Genomic DNA, 14,314 nt, shown 5'->3' with positions numbered 1-14,314 from the left:
CGGTGGGTTTCTTCTCCTGTAGGCTTTTACTTCACTGCAATGACTTCGCTGGGTTACAGGGCATATAGGACACACTGGGCTACACTATAAGGTGAGTGAAGTTTTTGTCATGTTCAATGCCTGTCATTACAGTAAATTTGACAATGTCCAGAACATTATCCTTCTCAATCATCACAGATCATACTCAAGACTGAGTATTACCTGGCAGATTTTCACACATATCGTGTAAGATATCGAGCAAGGTTTCTTTTGGACAGTACTGTAGCGTCTTTTTCTTGACTTTTGGTATTCATCATCGATCGCTGTGATTGATTACCCATGCCTGGCTGCCGTCTTTAAGTGAAAATCATGATTTCCATCTTTGAGGTAGTTTTTGCAGAATGTGTTTTTTCTTATGATTAGTTTAGTGTTAGTCTAAATTGATGTTTACCTCATCTGAATGCAGGTAGACTTACATATCTGGAATGGAAGCCGATTCCATGGTTTTAGGTGAAAATAACCTTGGTATACCTTGCTTCTATTTCAATGTTTTAACATGTATCTTTAGCTCGTGAGAAACAAACATCGTGAGAATCTGGGAGCCTGTTTTAAGTAAATCAGCTTCCACTAGAGTAAGTCATGGAAGGTGAATGATACAGGCTACTAGTTCTGTTATTGCATGAGTGAGAGTGTGCTTCTTTTTTACCGTCTTTTTCCAAAAAACGTATGAAAAGCATTGGTTAGGTTCCCCCTCCCTGCTAAATGCAGACATGGGCAAGGCATACAGGGTAATAGGCAATTTACAATGTCACTTCAGAGAAAATCCAGACTCCCAAGACTTCAGGTTTGCCCCTCTATCTGAAATTGAACCCACTACTTCAGAGGTGACAGCTTCAGTCACTGAGGTCTTATGCTGTGCTACACTTATACTCAGCTTTGGCTGTTAAGTTCATCGACTTTGCATAAAAAAGGACTATTCTGATGATGGCAAAAACTGAGAGGAAATGCAGAGTACACCTGAGGCGGAAAACATTGAAAGTAACTTAGCTTGCGCTTTTAGTAATATGAAGAAATCTTGTTGGTATTTGATTTATGACCACGAGTATAGAAGGAGTACTGTGGAACTTCCCTTAGGGGACATCTCTCTATTAAGGACAACCTCTCCATTAAGGACAGGTAGTTTTGGTCCCAAATTGGTTGTTTCCATTCAATTTGACCTCTCTAATCAGGACACCACTCTATCAGGGACAGCACTTGTCCATCCCAAGGGTGTCCATAATAGAGAGGTTCTACTCCTCTTGGCTGGACCATAGATAGAGTGGCTAATATCCACAGTATTCTTAGCTGATTAGCTTCATGATGGACCTCATGGCTAAGGGGGGGATTGGAGCGTCTTGGAGGACATACTGGACCACAGGTTGTAGGGGCGCATCTCAGATGTGCATATCTGACCCAACACCAAGATCATGGGATCTATAGACACTTGGAGTAGTTTTAAGTTGATTTTGCGGTGGGCCTATATGCACACAATGGGTGATATGAATAAAGACTAGCAAATGCTTTTTTCTAAAACTCCATGTACATTTACACTAGGCCTTTCTGTACAAAATTGAAGTAAAAGCATTTGCTAGTCTTTATTCATATCACCCATTGTCATGGCACAAATTCTCAGAAACTGGCTTTAAAATCTGAGATCACCAAATCTGTGGGTACAGAAACAGACGTTCAATAACCATGGTCATGCTTCCTGCATCTTTTCATGCACATCTTGCTCTCTCAACATGCTACATGACCTTGGTAAGCAAGATAACCGCTGATTTCCCCATCTCTCCAATGACAGGTAACATTAACTTACCTTGCATGAGCGGCAACTAGCGCATTTAGCGATGGTGAAGGCGGTGGATAAGGTAGGCTAATTTTATCTCAAAGTTTACTCCTGAACGTCAAACTGTTTCTTACTGTTTCTGAAAAACTAGTACATTCTCCTTAGAGTAGAACTTGGCAAAGAATTCCTCACAACTGTTAGTCTTGTTCCTTGTAAAACTATTGATATTGTATGTGTTTATTTCTGATAACAGCAAAAAAGGGGTTGTTTTTTCGGGCTGCAGAGTCAAAATTGTTTTCCCTGCGGGTTTTGTTTGATCATTGCACACACATTCCTGATAGGCCTAATATTGCTAATAATGTCCTCTTGTTGAGGATGGCTCCCAACTTCAGCAATGACCAGACTTCTTTCAACCAACTGAATAGAAATCTTTTGTGTTCGGACAAGAAGCTGCCTGTTTGTTTTATTTCTGGTTTGGTCACTATATTTTTTGGTTGGATTAGTTACTCGTCTTTTTGGATTTAGATTTATTTCGATGATATGAAGTAGTTGTTTGTGTGATGTTCGGGCATAGACCATATTGACATGAAAACACTTTGAATGAGCAATTAAAATGTCATAAATCTCATTAGTTCTTTCATTCCTGAAAGGTTGCCAAATAGTCTTGTGTAAGCACATTTAGTATAGAGGTAGACTGAAGTGGTAAGCTGCTGGTATTCAGATGTTTAGAAAAGAATGTGATAGTCCGGATACCCACCAGGGGTCTAATGACTTCTACACTTGACAACCTTGAAGGACCTATTATTGTTATTTTTGTCATTCTGCCTCACTCCAAGATTTGTTACCCCGGATGTCTTCGAAAACCACTGATCACCAGTTTGTATGTTTTGGAATGTTTTTGTCAACATGAACTCCGACCTCCATGAAGCAGATGATATTTTTTGGGTCATTTGTCAGCAGCTTTATTGACTTAGTAACGTTGCTGTAGGCCTTTGGATCTTTCATGATCTTACCATGGGGGATTTTATGGAGGAGATCACTTGACATGTTGGTAAATATGAGGCTGTAGTATTCTGCAGCACACAGAGAAAATTAACATAGAATTAACCTTGAGTATCAGTGGCATCCTGACACATGAGACTCTGAGACTGCAAAGTCCCTTCTGTGGTCAAAGCCTGCCACACTTTTCGGGATAAGATGCATCTTGGCTTCATTCCTGATACTGTTTCCATTGCTGAAGGAATGAACCATTTTCTAGATGTACAAGGGCAAATTGTGCTGTAGGCTATGCGCAGTTATATCATCAGATGGAAGCAGCAGTTTGGGAGGTATTGGTGGTTGGGATATTAATCATATCTTCATACCAACAGAGCCAAGAGAACTAATGCCAGAAGTAAATGTAAAACAATCTTCTGTTTCCACTTTGTAAACCAAAATTATTTCATCCTGCCGCTCGGTAGTGTACTCTCATCTATAACTCTGGTGGTTTTCTGGTTGTTGCTGTTAGTGAAATTGAGGGTTATCCATCAGATTGGGGGTGGAATTACACAAATAAATTATCAAAAAAGTTTTGTTTTAAATTCATGGTTATGTGATTATTCGGCGGGCTTCCTGTGGTTGTATACATTGTCAATTTATCATGGGAATATAACCCGTAACACAACAAATGTATTGCTAAGTGCTCTATATTTCATCATTATGACAAACATCATTACAAAGTGTACATTAGATAGCTCTGTACACATTGAAGCCACCATCTCCATATTCAAAATGTCTTTTTTTGAATCAAGCTCGTGAGAGGCAATGTGCATAAATTTCCCATATTCATGCCATACAAATAATCCAAATGGGTTAGATATTCCATATGTTTACTGATCTGTCAAATGATATTTTTACAGACTCACATTGACAAATTATGAGTTGACTTTGTTCTGTTAACAGAGGAGTAGCATGATTTGAATAACTGGCAGACCCTAATCAACATCAAGGTTGTTTTTTAGTGTACTTAATTTTTTCCCAGTTCTTTTCCCGAACATGAAAATATTTCTCAAAGTCAGTCCTGTACCATACGGTACCAGTAGGGCCTACCCAGCTTCCAAGCCGGTCCCACATGTCTCGTCATAATCATGTCCCCCTTTATGAGGTGTTAGGCTTGGCAAATCAACTCATTTATGGCATTCTTGGTAGTTACATTTTGAAATTGGGAAATGAGCATTAGAAAATGCCCTGTTTGTGGTCTGTCCAGTGACCTGCCCTCTTTTAGGTGATTTCTGTGGTATGTCAAGGTCTTTATTCATGCAATTAGAAATATGAAATCTGTGATTTTGTAATTATACAATTTTGGCAATGTCTTGCTAATAATTTCAACCTTGTCCCAGAATACTGTTAATCACTTTTGATGTAAATAGCGGCAGTTTTCCGCTATTAATTATTTTGGTGATTGATTCTTCATGCTATACTGAGACCATCTTGGGGGATGGCCTTATTTCAGTATATGTGTACTCACACTCATGATGAGAAACTGAGTGGAACTGAATCCTATATGTGGGAATGGAACAGTCTGTCTTATAAACTATTATCAGTAAAGTTGCTTTGAAGTCAATATTGGATGTTGGCCTGCCTGCATAAGCACTAGCTGTCGTAGGATTCTGGGGACCTTAATTACTCACTAATGAAACAGGAAATAGAGCTATGAAGATGCCTTTGGTTCTTGGGAAGGAGAATTATAGATTTGTAGGTTAGCTGACTGAATACACTCAACTGTTCTCTAGCTGAAGTTCTCAGCCTTGCTTCAGGGTCTTCAAGAGGATATGTCAGTCTACCTTTCTTTCAACAACCAAATTCCTTCAGCTTCTTGCACCAATCTTCATATAGGTGGTGGGTACTCATCTCTGACCTAAACCTTGAGGGCTAGGGAATGATTTATATCTCACTTCTCATGAAATGTAGCTGTTCAGCATGGTTGAACTTGTGAGGGCTAAGGTTTTCCTGCCATCCAAGTATGATGTATGAGGTATGCTGTGCTCTCCAACCATTACTTAGGCCTACTGTTTATCTAGAACTTAGGCCAGTTGAAAAAATAGTTGGTGATCACCTCGCCCCTGCTGTAATGAGTAAACAAAAGTGCATGCCACACCTGTGATAAGCCCATTTCACATTCTCAGCAGCTTTTCTATGAGGTCCATGCAGTCTGTTGGCCTTCTTGTGTAAAATATATTTCTGCCTACCACCCAGGCCTACCATGTAGTTTGAAAAAAAGTATTTGTAAAATATGGCGAGGAAAGATGCTTTGACATCTGTTTGTCACTAGCTCTCATTGGATGTAGCTGACTAACCAGATGGTTGGCTTACCTCAGATGAAACCACATCTGAAAATGTACTTTCGCTTCAATCTGTGTTACCTTTGGTCAATGGCCCTAAGAGTACAGCATATCCAAGCATAGCTTCCGATGAACCAGATGAAGCACATCTGTTGGAAATGCATTTGGCTTTATTCTTTGTTACTATTCCTTTGGTCCCAAATGTTAACGACCTTTGATGAAACCACATCTGAAATTGCTCTGTTGCTTCAATATGTCCACCTTTGATCCATGGCCCTAAGAGTAATCAGTAAACAATATCTGCATGAACATGGCTCCTGCAAACTGCTTTAGGGAGCAGGGTCACTTTTGATGATCTGGTGAGTTTCTGAGGAAATCTAAAGCAAGGATGCGTTAGCTGTACTGGAGCAAGAAGTAAACAGCCATGCTAATACTGGTCTATGCTGATGACAATTTCAAGGGCAGATGCTGGCTTGCTTTTAATTCTCAGGTGAGCTCCTTAGGACCCATTTGGAACCAACAGGTCAGCTATAAAGTGAAGAATCTTGTAACCAACTAACCAACCAGGTTACTATGATTTGTGGGACGATTTCATTAGCAGATGCTTTTCAGCAGAACCAAAGGTGAAGTCAGTCAGTGGACAACACACAGAGCAGTGCTTTGGTTTGCGTTCAATAATGAGGTGAGATTCTGTTTCAGAGCCTCAACTGAGTCACTTGGTCAGTGCTGGATCTTGATGGCAACTGATGCTGTTTACCATCTACGGTAAATCTCAATTCATCATGGTAAATCATCATTTTACCATGGTGTATTGGGATTCATTTTTGTATGGGTGAGTACTCATCCAAGAGATCGGGGCTGGATTCAAGACGGCGCAAATAAGCCGATTTGAACTCTGATGCTTTGCAGCATCACTTGATCCGAACATGTTCATGACAATCACGTTTTGCAACCCATTTATAACTATCAGCCGGCTTAATGGACCAAGTTAATTAGCCAATTGCTGATGTTCTATATTTATTTCTTATTAACTATTACTGTCAGTAGGCCTGCTCTGCATCGTTCGTCAAGTTAATTATCTTCTGTGAGGAATATGGTATGACTTCTCTCAGATGGATAGTTTGGACTTAGTGAGCTGTCCTTAAGCTGCAGTTGTTCAAGGTCTTGTCCATTTTGATTTGAGCCAAACCTAGATTTGCATTTGAGCAGCCTGATTACTTATGGGTATGATATTGAATCAGAATATGAAATTTTGCCCTTTGAAGTAGGCCGGCATCAAAGGTATCATTGTGGGTCATTGTGTAAGGACTTTTTGGTTAGTGGAACTTTAGTCGCTGACCTTTTTATGCCAGGGGTAAGTGGAATCCATCACGTTTAAGGTATCATAGCAAGAAATTCTTGTGTCTGCTTTAGGAAAGTTCTTTGAAATTATCTTTTTGCATGGTTTCTATTCTGGGATATTTATATCAAAGACATTTTATACATATCGCTTTTGCCTGGCAATATAATGGTATATTGGATCATAATGTTTTATAGCTTCATTGATATGTAGATCAAAAAACTAGTAAGATCCTGTCTCAAAGCACATCCAAATCAGTAGTGCGTGAATAGGTTTGAATACTCATCTTTTTCTTTACCTTAAACATGTAAACGAATGTCATATTAGGTCACTGAGGACAACAGCGTGCATTCATCATGTGTCCTAGTTGTAGGTTCGTTCCCAGTCTCGGTTGGATGTCCATTGCTTGAATGCGCCGCACGGTAGGGGTCTGGTTGTGCATTCCATGTAAGATATTCATTCATGTGCCTCGGATATATAGCTCTCAGTGACCCTTGGCACTTTCTATGTTGTAGTCGGTGAGTTCGAAGTGTTGGATTGTGACAGGTTATTTGAGGTAAATATCATATTTTGTATCATTTTAACTCTTCCAATATTGTGTAGGTTTATTCTCATTGGTCATGTTATGGTTGGACTGGGTAGCTAACGTATGTTACACACAAACTGCTATTTGACAGTTCCTTTTGAGAGGCCGATTGAAAAAAAGGTTTCAGAGCAGCAATCTCGGTCACAGAGTCTGACATCGCTGGTTGTTGAACTGTCAATAGTGTCATGCTGTAATGTGGTATGAGAGAAAACGTTTCTAATAAGCAAGAAAGCATCTTCCCTATTACAAGGTTTTTTCCACAGTAACATTGTTTCCCATATCGACATCAAGCAAGTTATTGATAGTTCTATTCCAATATCTATGATACTGGCATGCAGGCTTCTTTAAACGCGCAATTCAGTCTGCCTGGTAAGAGAAACATAGATATCAGGAGACAGGCTGTGATCATTGTGATGGTTGCCTCCCAGCGCCTGGCTAGAGGGGAGGCCGGGCAGGGGAAAAACCAGTTTGTATCTTGACATGCATTGTTCTACGCTACAGCATTATCGCTTGGCTGTTATTATAGCCAGTATCTTCGTTTGATATCAATTATTGCTCGGAAGCAATCTATCTCTGGATATATGTTACATCTATCATAATAACACTAGGCTTGATTAACATGATTGTCATTTGTGATAAATATGTACATTCCACTCTAAATTCTATCAATAGTTTTTGTATGCAGAGCTTAGGTGTCCTGAATATTTAGGCGACAAGTTTGATAGTTTGATATCGGGCCTATCCAACACCAAACCATGCTTGATGGACTCAATGAAGATTCATTGTAGTCGAGATCACTCAGGCGGATTCTCTTGGCACATCTCATTGAAGCCAAACATGCCAAACCAGGCATGACCATGTTCACCCTATTGGATATCCTAGGATTGTCATGCCTCGCCTAGCCTGTATAAAGGCCTATAGTTGAAGGGGGTATACTGCTTGATATGGTATCCTGCTGCCTGTCACTTGCACCAATACACCAACATTAAATCAAAGAAACAAAAGAGAAAAAAAGATTTCTTCAGTTATTGTTTGTTGACTGATGATCACGTCATATCATTTTAGAATATTTGAACTGATCATGAAACTTGGTCAAGGAATTGAGATTCAATATTGCCTAAAGACTTGCTATTCAAAGTAGAAATGTCCATCTTTAACTTTCGTGGTAGTGCAGAATGCCTGCCCCCTCTGAGTGAGTTCCTCAAGGCAAAATGGCCCCAGCACATCACCAGTTCTTTACCTGTCAGTCTGCTGATGAAAATGTCTCCGGCTGACTGTTCCTCTTGACATGTCTGTTAGTTTGGGAAACGAAAATTGGGGGCTATTTTTTGTGCATTCATCAAAAATCTCTGATCATATCGAGAATCTACATTTCCTTTCTAATTCTGTATCTTCCAGATATGGAAATCGTCAACAGCTAAGAAAGGATACTCTGCATAAATCAGTAATTGTAAGTAGTTGTTATGGTGACTGGAGCTACTTGAGAATATGGAATTAGCAATCTCAGCTTCGTAGAGAACGTCTATATTGTTGGATCAGCGTTACAGTTTAGCACTTCAGTCAGCTGTACGAGAGAGAAGATTGTCATTCACAAAAGCTTGCCATCATTGCCTTTTGCTATTAAGTCCATGCTTAAAGGTACAGTACAGGCAAAGACATTTTGGTCTGTTTTAACTTGTTTGTTTAGTACTGTTACGCGAGTGTTTCAGGCATTTTGTTGCAGGGACTCGATCATAGCTCGAATTTAGGGGTATTGTGTATGGTGTACCATGTCATGTTCTGTAGGAAAACGATAAGATGTAACGTTGACTCCAAAACTGAACCACTGAACAAGGTGTTGGAAAAAACCTTGACCTTGACGTTTTATGACTTTTTCAGGCTGCCGAATAATGACAGATGATGAAGACGAGCCTGCTTGGACCCCTTGGTTGGCTTATCGTGGCGTTACTACCGCTCTGCATCCAGAGTTACTCATTCAACACTGGCAATGTGTCGTTCATAAAGTATGTGCCAAACTGGACGGAAACGGGCACGCAGGCCGTCCGCGTCCGATTCAGAACTGTAAGAGCAAATGTGATGCTGATGTCACATAGCTTGATCGCGATGAACGGACCCCTGCCCTACTACGCCATGTATGTAATGCTTCGGAATGGCGAATTAGAGGTGCTTCACAAATATAATGATTACGAGGAGGTTCTGCAGTTAGGAAAAGGTGAGAGAATGAAGAAAGCAATAGTGGCACACAGGCGACTAAATTGAGAGGGTCAGCTGGAGTGACAGATGTTTCCAGTTTTCTCCTTATTGGTCTCCAGCACTGTGGACTTTTTGACACATCAGTTTCGTTGCCTTTTGCCTGTTTCCCATTTGGCACAATACAAGTTGATGGTACTAAGAAACATTTTCATCAATGACTATGCCCTCGTTACTATTGAAAAGTGCGACGTTATTAATGTGAAGATACATCGAATGAGGGCAATATCTAAAGGTCTTTCCTTAAAAATGTTCACAATTAGACAATGTAGCAATGTGCATCTGAAGCAAGATAAAGACTTCTAAAGATGGTTTGATGTCTGTACCAGGAGGTTATATTGTCATAATAACATTGGACCTTTGAGAAAAGAAAAGGATACGTTTTATGAACCTTGTGTATGATCTATTGTCATTTTCCTACAATTCGTCTTAGCGAATGTGTACAGTCTCTTTCAAGAGATTTTTGCATTACTAATGTAATGGAAGTAATGTCAACAAGAATAACGAGACCAGAGGAAGACCATTGACAGTGAGTGGATATCTTGCTGGAGTGAAATCCTCTCGACACCTACTAGATGTCACTGGGTTTCTCATTGACTTCTATGTGAGTGTTGGCTTCGTTGCTGCTGAGTGAGCCCATATGGAGACTAAGTTACAAATGATAAATCTGAAGTGCCCAGGGTTGGAAGTAACCCAAATTGCTAAAGGAGATCTTTGGTTTTCTGTTGTGTAGACGGTGCATGTACAAGGTGTTTCACTGTGGTTTCCAACATGTCTCTGAGGTCCATTCTCAGTTTCAGCTGATCTTCTGATTGTAATAATCAACTCGTTGTCTTTCAGGTCTTAACTACGATAAGTGGCATGATGTCACCGTCACCAAAGACCCACTGTCAGGGAACCTTAACGTAGAGTTAGACAAGGAGCGCAAATCCACCATTCTGAGGTCTTACCAAGTTGCAGGTGCTAGGGTTTTTCTCGGCTCTCAGGCCGCTACTTCACAGGTGCTATTTGGAGGTAAGAATCAAAATTGGTTCCCAATTGCTTCATTAGAGGGCAAATCAGATTATCGGTATGGTGTAAGAACGATTGGATAGCATTTGACGTCTGCTTTCTTCAAACAAACAAGTACTGATTGGTCAATAGAACAAGCACTGATTGGTCAAGAGAAGAAGATTGGTTTAGCTAACATAAATTGAACATAAATTCATGCGCCATGCCATAATGTAAGGCAATATTCAAAGTCTGATTCGTCCTCTCTTGGTTCTGTAATTGAAGACATTTAGTTGGCAGTCAGTTCATTATTTGAGAGTTTATCCTGCACTCTCGGTCTGAGCTCCAATGTCAATACTTGGTCATCCTAAACAGCTCCACCAGCGTCCACCAGATGACTTTAAACTTCACTCTAAACCTGGTTGACACTGGCGGGCGCTGTTTTAGGATGACGCCCCAACTCAAAGTTTGAATACAATGGGGCCAGCGACATTTGGCTAGTTAGTCTGGATGTATTAATTTTCAATGTCCAAAGGTTGTTGGACATTACACCTGTCAAAAGTATATTTATCATGTCGACTTTCATTGTTGTGACTGATGCAAAGTCAACTTCTTTAAAAATTTAGGTTAGCTATTGATAGAATTGTATTAACATCAATGCCAAAGAGAAGAAACCTTTACTGTCATTGATGGTGTGAGACATATTTAAATATTGGACACATTTCAATGCCTAAAGATGAAGAGCGATATATATATAGAAATAAACCTTTTGAGAGTGTACTCTCGCGATTAATTCTTTAGTAACCCATATAAATATTTACAAAGTGACCCAAAAAATATCATAGGATAGTTTATAGAATATGAGAATATCTGCAAATCTATCAACTTTTCCCATTGATTACCCTTTTTGTTTTTGTTTCTGTTTTTGATTACCAGCAATCCCATGATTATGAAGCTTGATATGAGTGTTATGATCAACACCTGAAGCAGGCCTGCATGTAGCTATCCTAACAGTACTGTTGCAACTTAGTGTAACAACCTCAAAACACATTCCTACTGGCCCGATCTAGAGTAGGGAGCCCTCACCACAACCTGGGGGTGATTCCAATGCCAAGTTGTTTGCAACAAGGTCTGTGGAGTTCCATGGTTACTATGAGTGGCATTTGTGGTTCACAATAGATAATCAGTGGTAACCGGGGGAGGATCCATGAATCTGAGAAAGGCAGGGTGGCCCTGGTGCTTCTATAGTCAATTTTGGTCAATTTACCCAAATTTATGGTCAACTGGTCGACTCTGGGAGCACCCCCTGGTTCTGCCACTGGAACCTGTGATGCAGTATTCCAGTTGTAGCCAGTGGTGCTCCATCGGGACCAGTCTGGTTTCCATAGTCCCAATCCATCACCTGGTTGTGGTAAGGAGTCAGGTATGTCAATGTAAACTAAAAATTGCCCTTTGAATTACTCCTCCCTGTTTCTGACATTCGTTTTTTCAGAATTGTGGAAACTTATGTTTGTTAGTCCCTTTTTTCCTGGGTCATGTGAGTCCGAACTGAGTTCATCTGCACGTTTATGATTCATCTTTTCTTTTTCTTTTTCTTTTCGTTTTTTGAATGTAATGAAGCCAGCTAAAAGCCATAGATATTTCAGAATTATTCGCCTTACAATACAATCTGAATTGGAGAATGTAGGATTGGTGATCATTGGTGATTGACAATTTACGATATTTCCATTCTCTCGTTTCAGATTTAGAAACACCTTCATCTTTTGTAACCGTCGAGTCTTTTGTTGGTTGTATCGAGAACATCAAGTTCAGTTCGTCAGTTAGTGATCTACTGCGTTATGTAGACTATAGGAGCAGACAAGGTAAATCACCAGCACCGTGATTGGCAGAACTTGGAACCACATTTCCATATCTTGTATCCCCCTCCTGAGATAGAATTGAATCTGTGCACCAAACTCCTATTCTGACCAGCTCAGTAACTACATAGCCTTCTAATGGCATTCAAATGAAACTTATGATTTGAAAATGATCACGGATGCAATTATGACTATTAGAACTTGCATAAGAAACAATGAATAGATTGGACAGACAGTGATTTTTTTTAGGTTTTGTGCCAAATTATAGGGAAATGTGTCAGAGGTTCCTAATGAGATATCTGGTAAAAAAGCATAGTTATGGTAGTTGTGTGGCAATAGTCATATTTCATTGTTTCAGTAAATTAACTCTTTTGCCACCAGTACTATTGTACATCCGGCTAAATTTCCACTCCTAGAATTTTCATCAAAATAACATTGTGGTGGTAGCTTCATGGTAGTTTATTGATCATGTAAGGGTGCCATCTCACTAGCTCAGCATACAGAATCTTTGTTTCTAAAGCCACTGTTAACAGAACAGCAAAGTGAAATATCTATTTTCATTGGCCTGCTGACATGTTTCATCACAGCTGGCCGAAACAATCAAAATCCAGGTCACTTGAATTTACAATTGAAATCGGTGAAATAGTTACAGATTCCAATATAGATTAGCCATCTCACAAAGCTGTTTTGAGCATATTTCTGATGTGTGTCACCCTCAAAAGATATTATGTTATCAGTGCAGTTTTGAAAAAAACTCCTTTTCCTCTCAGATTGCCTCAGAAAACTTTTATGTCCAGAACCACTACTGTCATATTTATGTTCTGGTCATTTCAGGTGTCCGAGATGGTTGCATCAACCTCTGTGATAATAATCCTTGTCAGTCGGGCGGAGTCTGTGTGAATGAGTACACAGACCGATTCTGTGACTGTCTGGGCACGGGCAGGGAAGGCAAATACTGCAATAAAGATGGTACGTATATGACCAAGGGACGTTTAAGGAGGGTGTACTTAATTTGGTCCATTAGATGATATATACAGTGGAACCCGGGTAACATTATCACTCATGGGACCAGGGTTGAATGGTCCCTTTACCGGGGTGGTCATGTAAGTTAAGTTGAAAATCCGGGACAAAATGCACGTTTATGTTCTCCCGGCAAAATTGTTGAACTTTTTCATAAGTTCAAAATTCAGAAAAATTTCGAAGTCAAAAAACTTTTGGGACTGAAGTTTTTGGTGATGTTGGTTCATTTTGAGCAAAAAATTTTTTTTGTACTTTTGTACTTAGAAATTTTTTCATGAGTCAGTCAGTTGAAAATGTTGAAAAATTTTAAAAATCAAAAAAAAATTGGGACTGCAGTTTTTGGTGATGTTGGTTCATTTTGAGCAAAAAAAAGTAATTTTTTTTTTTGTACTTTGACATTTTTTTCTCCTATGGTCATTTCAGGTGTGACAACAATGACATTGCGGGGTTTTGAGTGGGTAACCTACGATATATACTCATCTTATGAAAGATCTCATCTTCCAGTCACAAGAATTACGTTAGAATTCAAGGTAGGTAGACAAATCATTCAGCTAGCGTAAGTGACCAGCACTATCGGTTTGAAATTTCGTTCGAATAGCTTATCTAGCATACTCTGGATGCAAATGCTTTCCCCACCCATATGTTGGAAATGGCCCAAGGGGAATTATGTTGGCCAACAAAAGATATGTGATTTCTTAAGTTCTGTCATCTGTTGTGTTGCAGACTTTCCATGCCAATGGTATACTGCTGTATGGAGGCAACCCCTACCCAATCCATAACCATATAGCAGTCTCACTTTACAACGGTACCATCTACGTATCGGTCGCATTTGGAGACAGCGAGGTGTCAGCATATGTTGGGAGGAATCTTAACGATGACCAGTAAGTCCTGTTACAGTCTCACTATTCGCTTTGACAACCAGTAAGCATTACGGGCTTCCCTGTTTTACTCTATAGGGTGTGACACTTGCCAATAATGAGAGTGAAGATAAGTGTACCTGTATGAGATAAATTACATCATGCATTCGGAATTGGCAGAATACATCAATAATTGGGAATATGTTAATTAGACCTTAAGCCGGGAGAGGGTTAAATATTGTTTTACTCCTTATCATTCCATCTCAAGTGAGTCATACTCTTCTCTATCTAG

At 39.7% G+C, this 14,314-nt stretch overlaps 1 protein-coding gene across 12 annotated transcripts in view; it reads left to right on the top strand.

Moving 5' to 3' along the window:
* The window catches only part of LOC135487101 (axotactin-like), a 61,928-nt gene that overhangs the window by 20,306 nt on the left and 27,308 nt on the right, over positions 1-14,314 (top strand). For 11 of the 12 annotated variants that reach the window (XR_010446776.1, XM_064770476.1, XM_064770480.1 and 8 more), the window contains 7 exons: positions 8,448-8,499; positions 8,928-9,261; positions 10,140-10,313; positions 12,032-12,151; positions 12,980-13,114; positions 13,589-13,695; positions 13,889-14,046. Coding sequence is in view for 11 of the 12 variants with exons in the window: in XM_064770476.1 (XP_064626546.1) it covers positions 8,946-9,261; positions 10,140-10,313; positions 12,032-12,151; positions 12,980-13,114; positions 13,589-13,695; positions 13,889-14,046 (1,010 nt within the window). In the remaining variant the exon portion in view is untranslated. Of the gene's footprint in view, positions 1-6,854; positions 7,020-8,447; positions 8,500-8,927; positions 9,262-10,139; positions 10,314-12,031; positions 12,152-12,979; positions 13,115-13,588; positions 13,696-13,888; positions 14,047-14,314 lie in introns of those variants that run through there. The other variant, XM_064770475.1, reaches the window with a different exon arrangement.

The sequence above is a fragment of the Lineus longissimus genome, chromosome 4, assembly GCF_910592395.1.
Source record: "Lineus longissimus chromosome 4, tnLinLong1.2, whole genome shotgun sequence".
In the NCBI taxonomy this organism is placed as follows: Eukaryota; Metazoa; Nemertea; class Pilidiophora; order Heteronemertea; family Lineidae; genus Lineus; species Lineus longissimus.
This window is presented reverse-complemented; position numbering and strand designations above follow the sequence as displayed.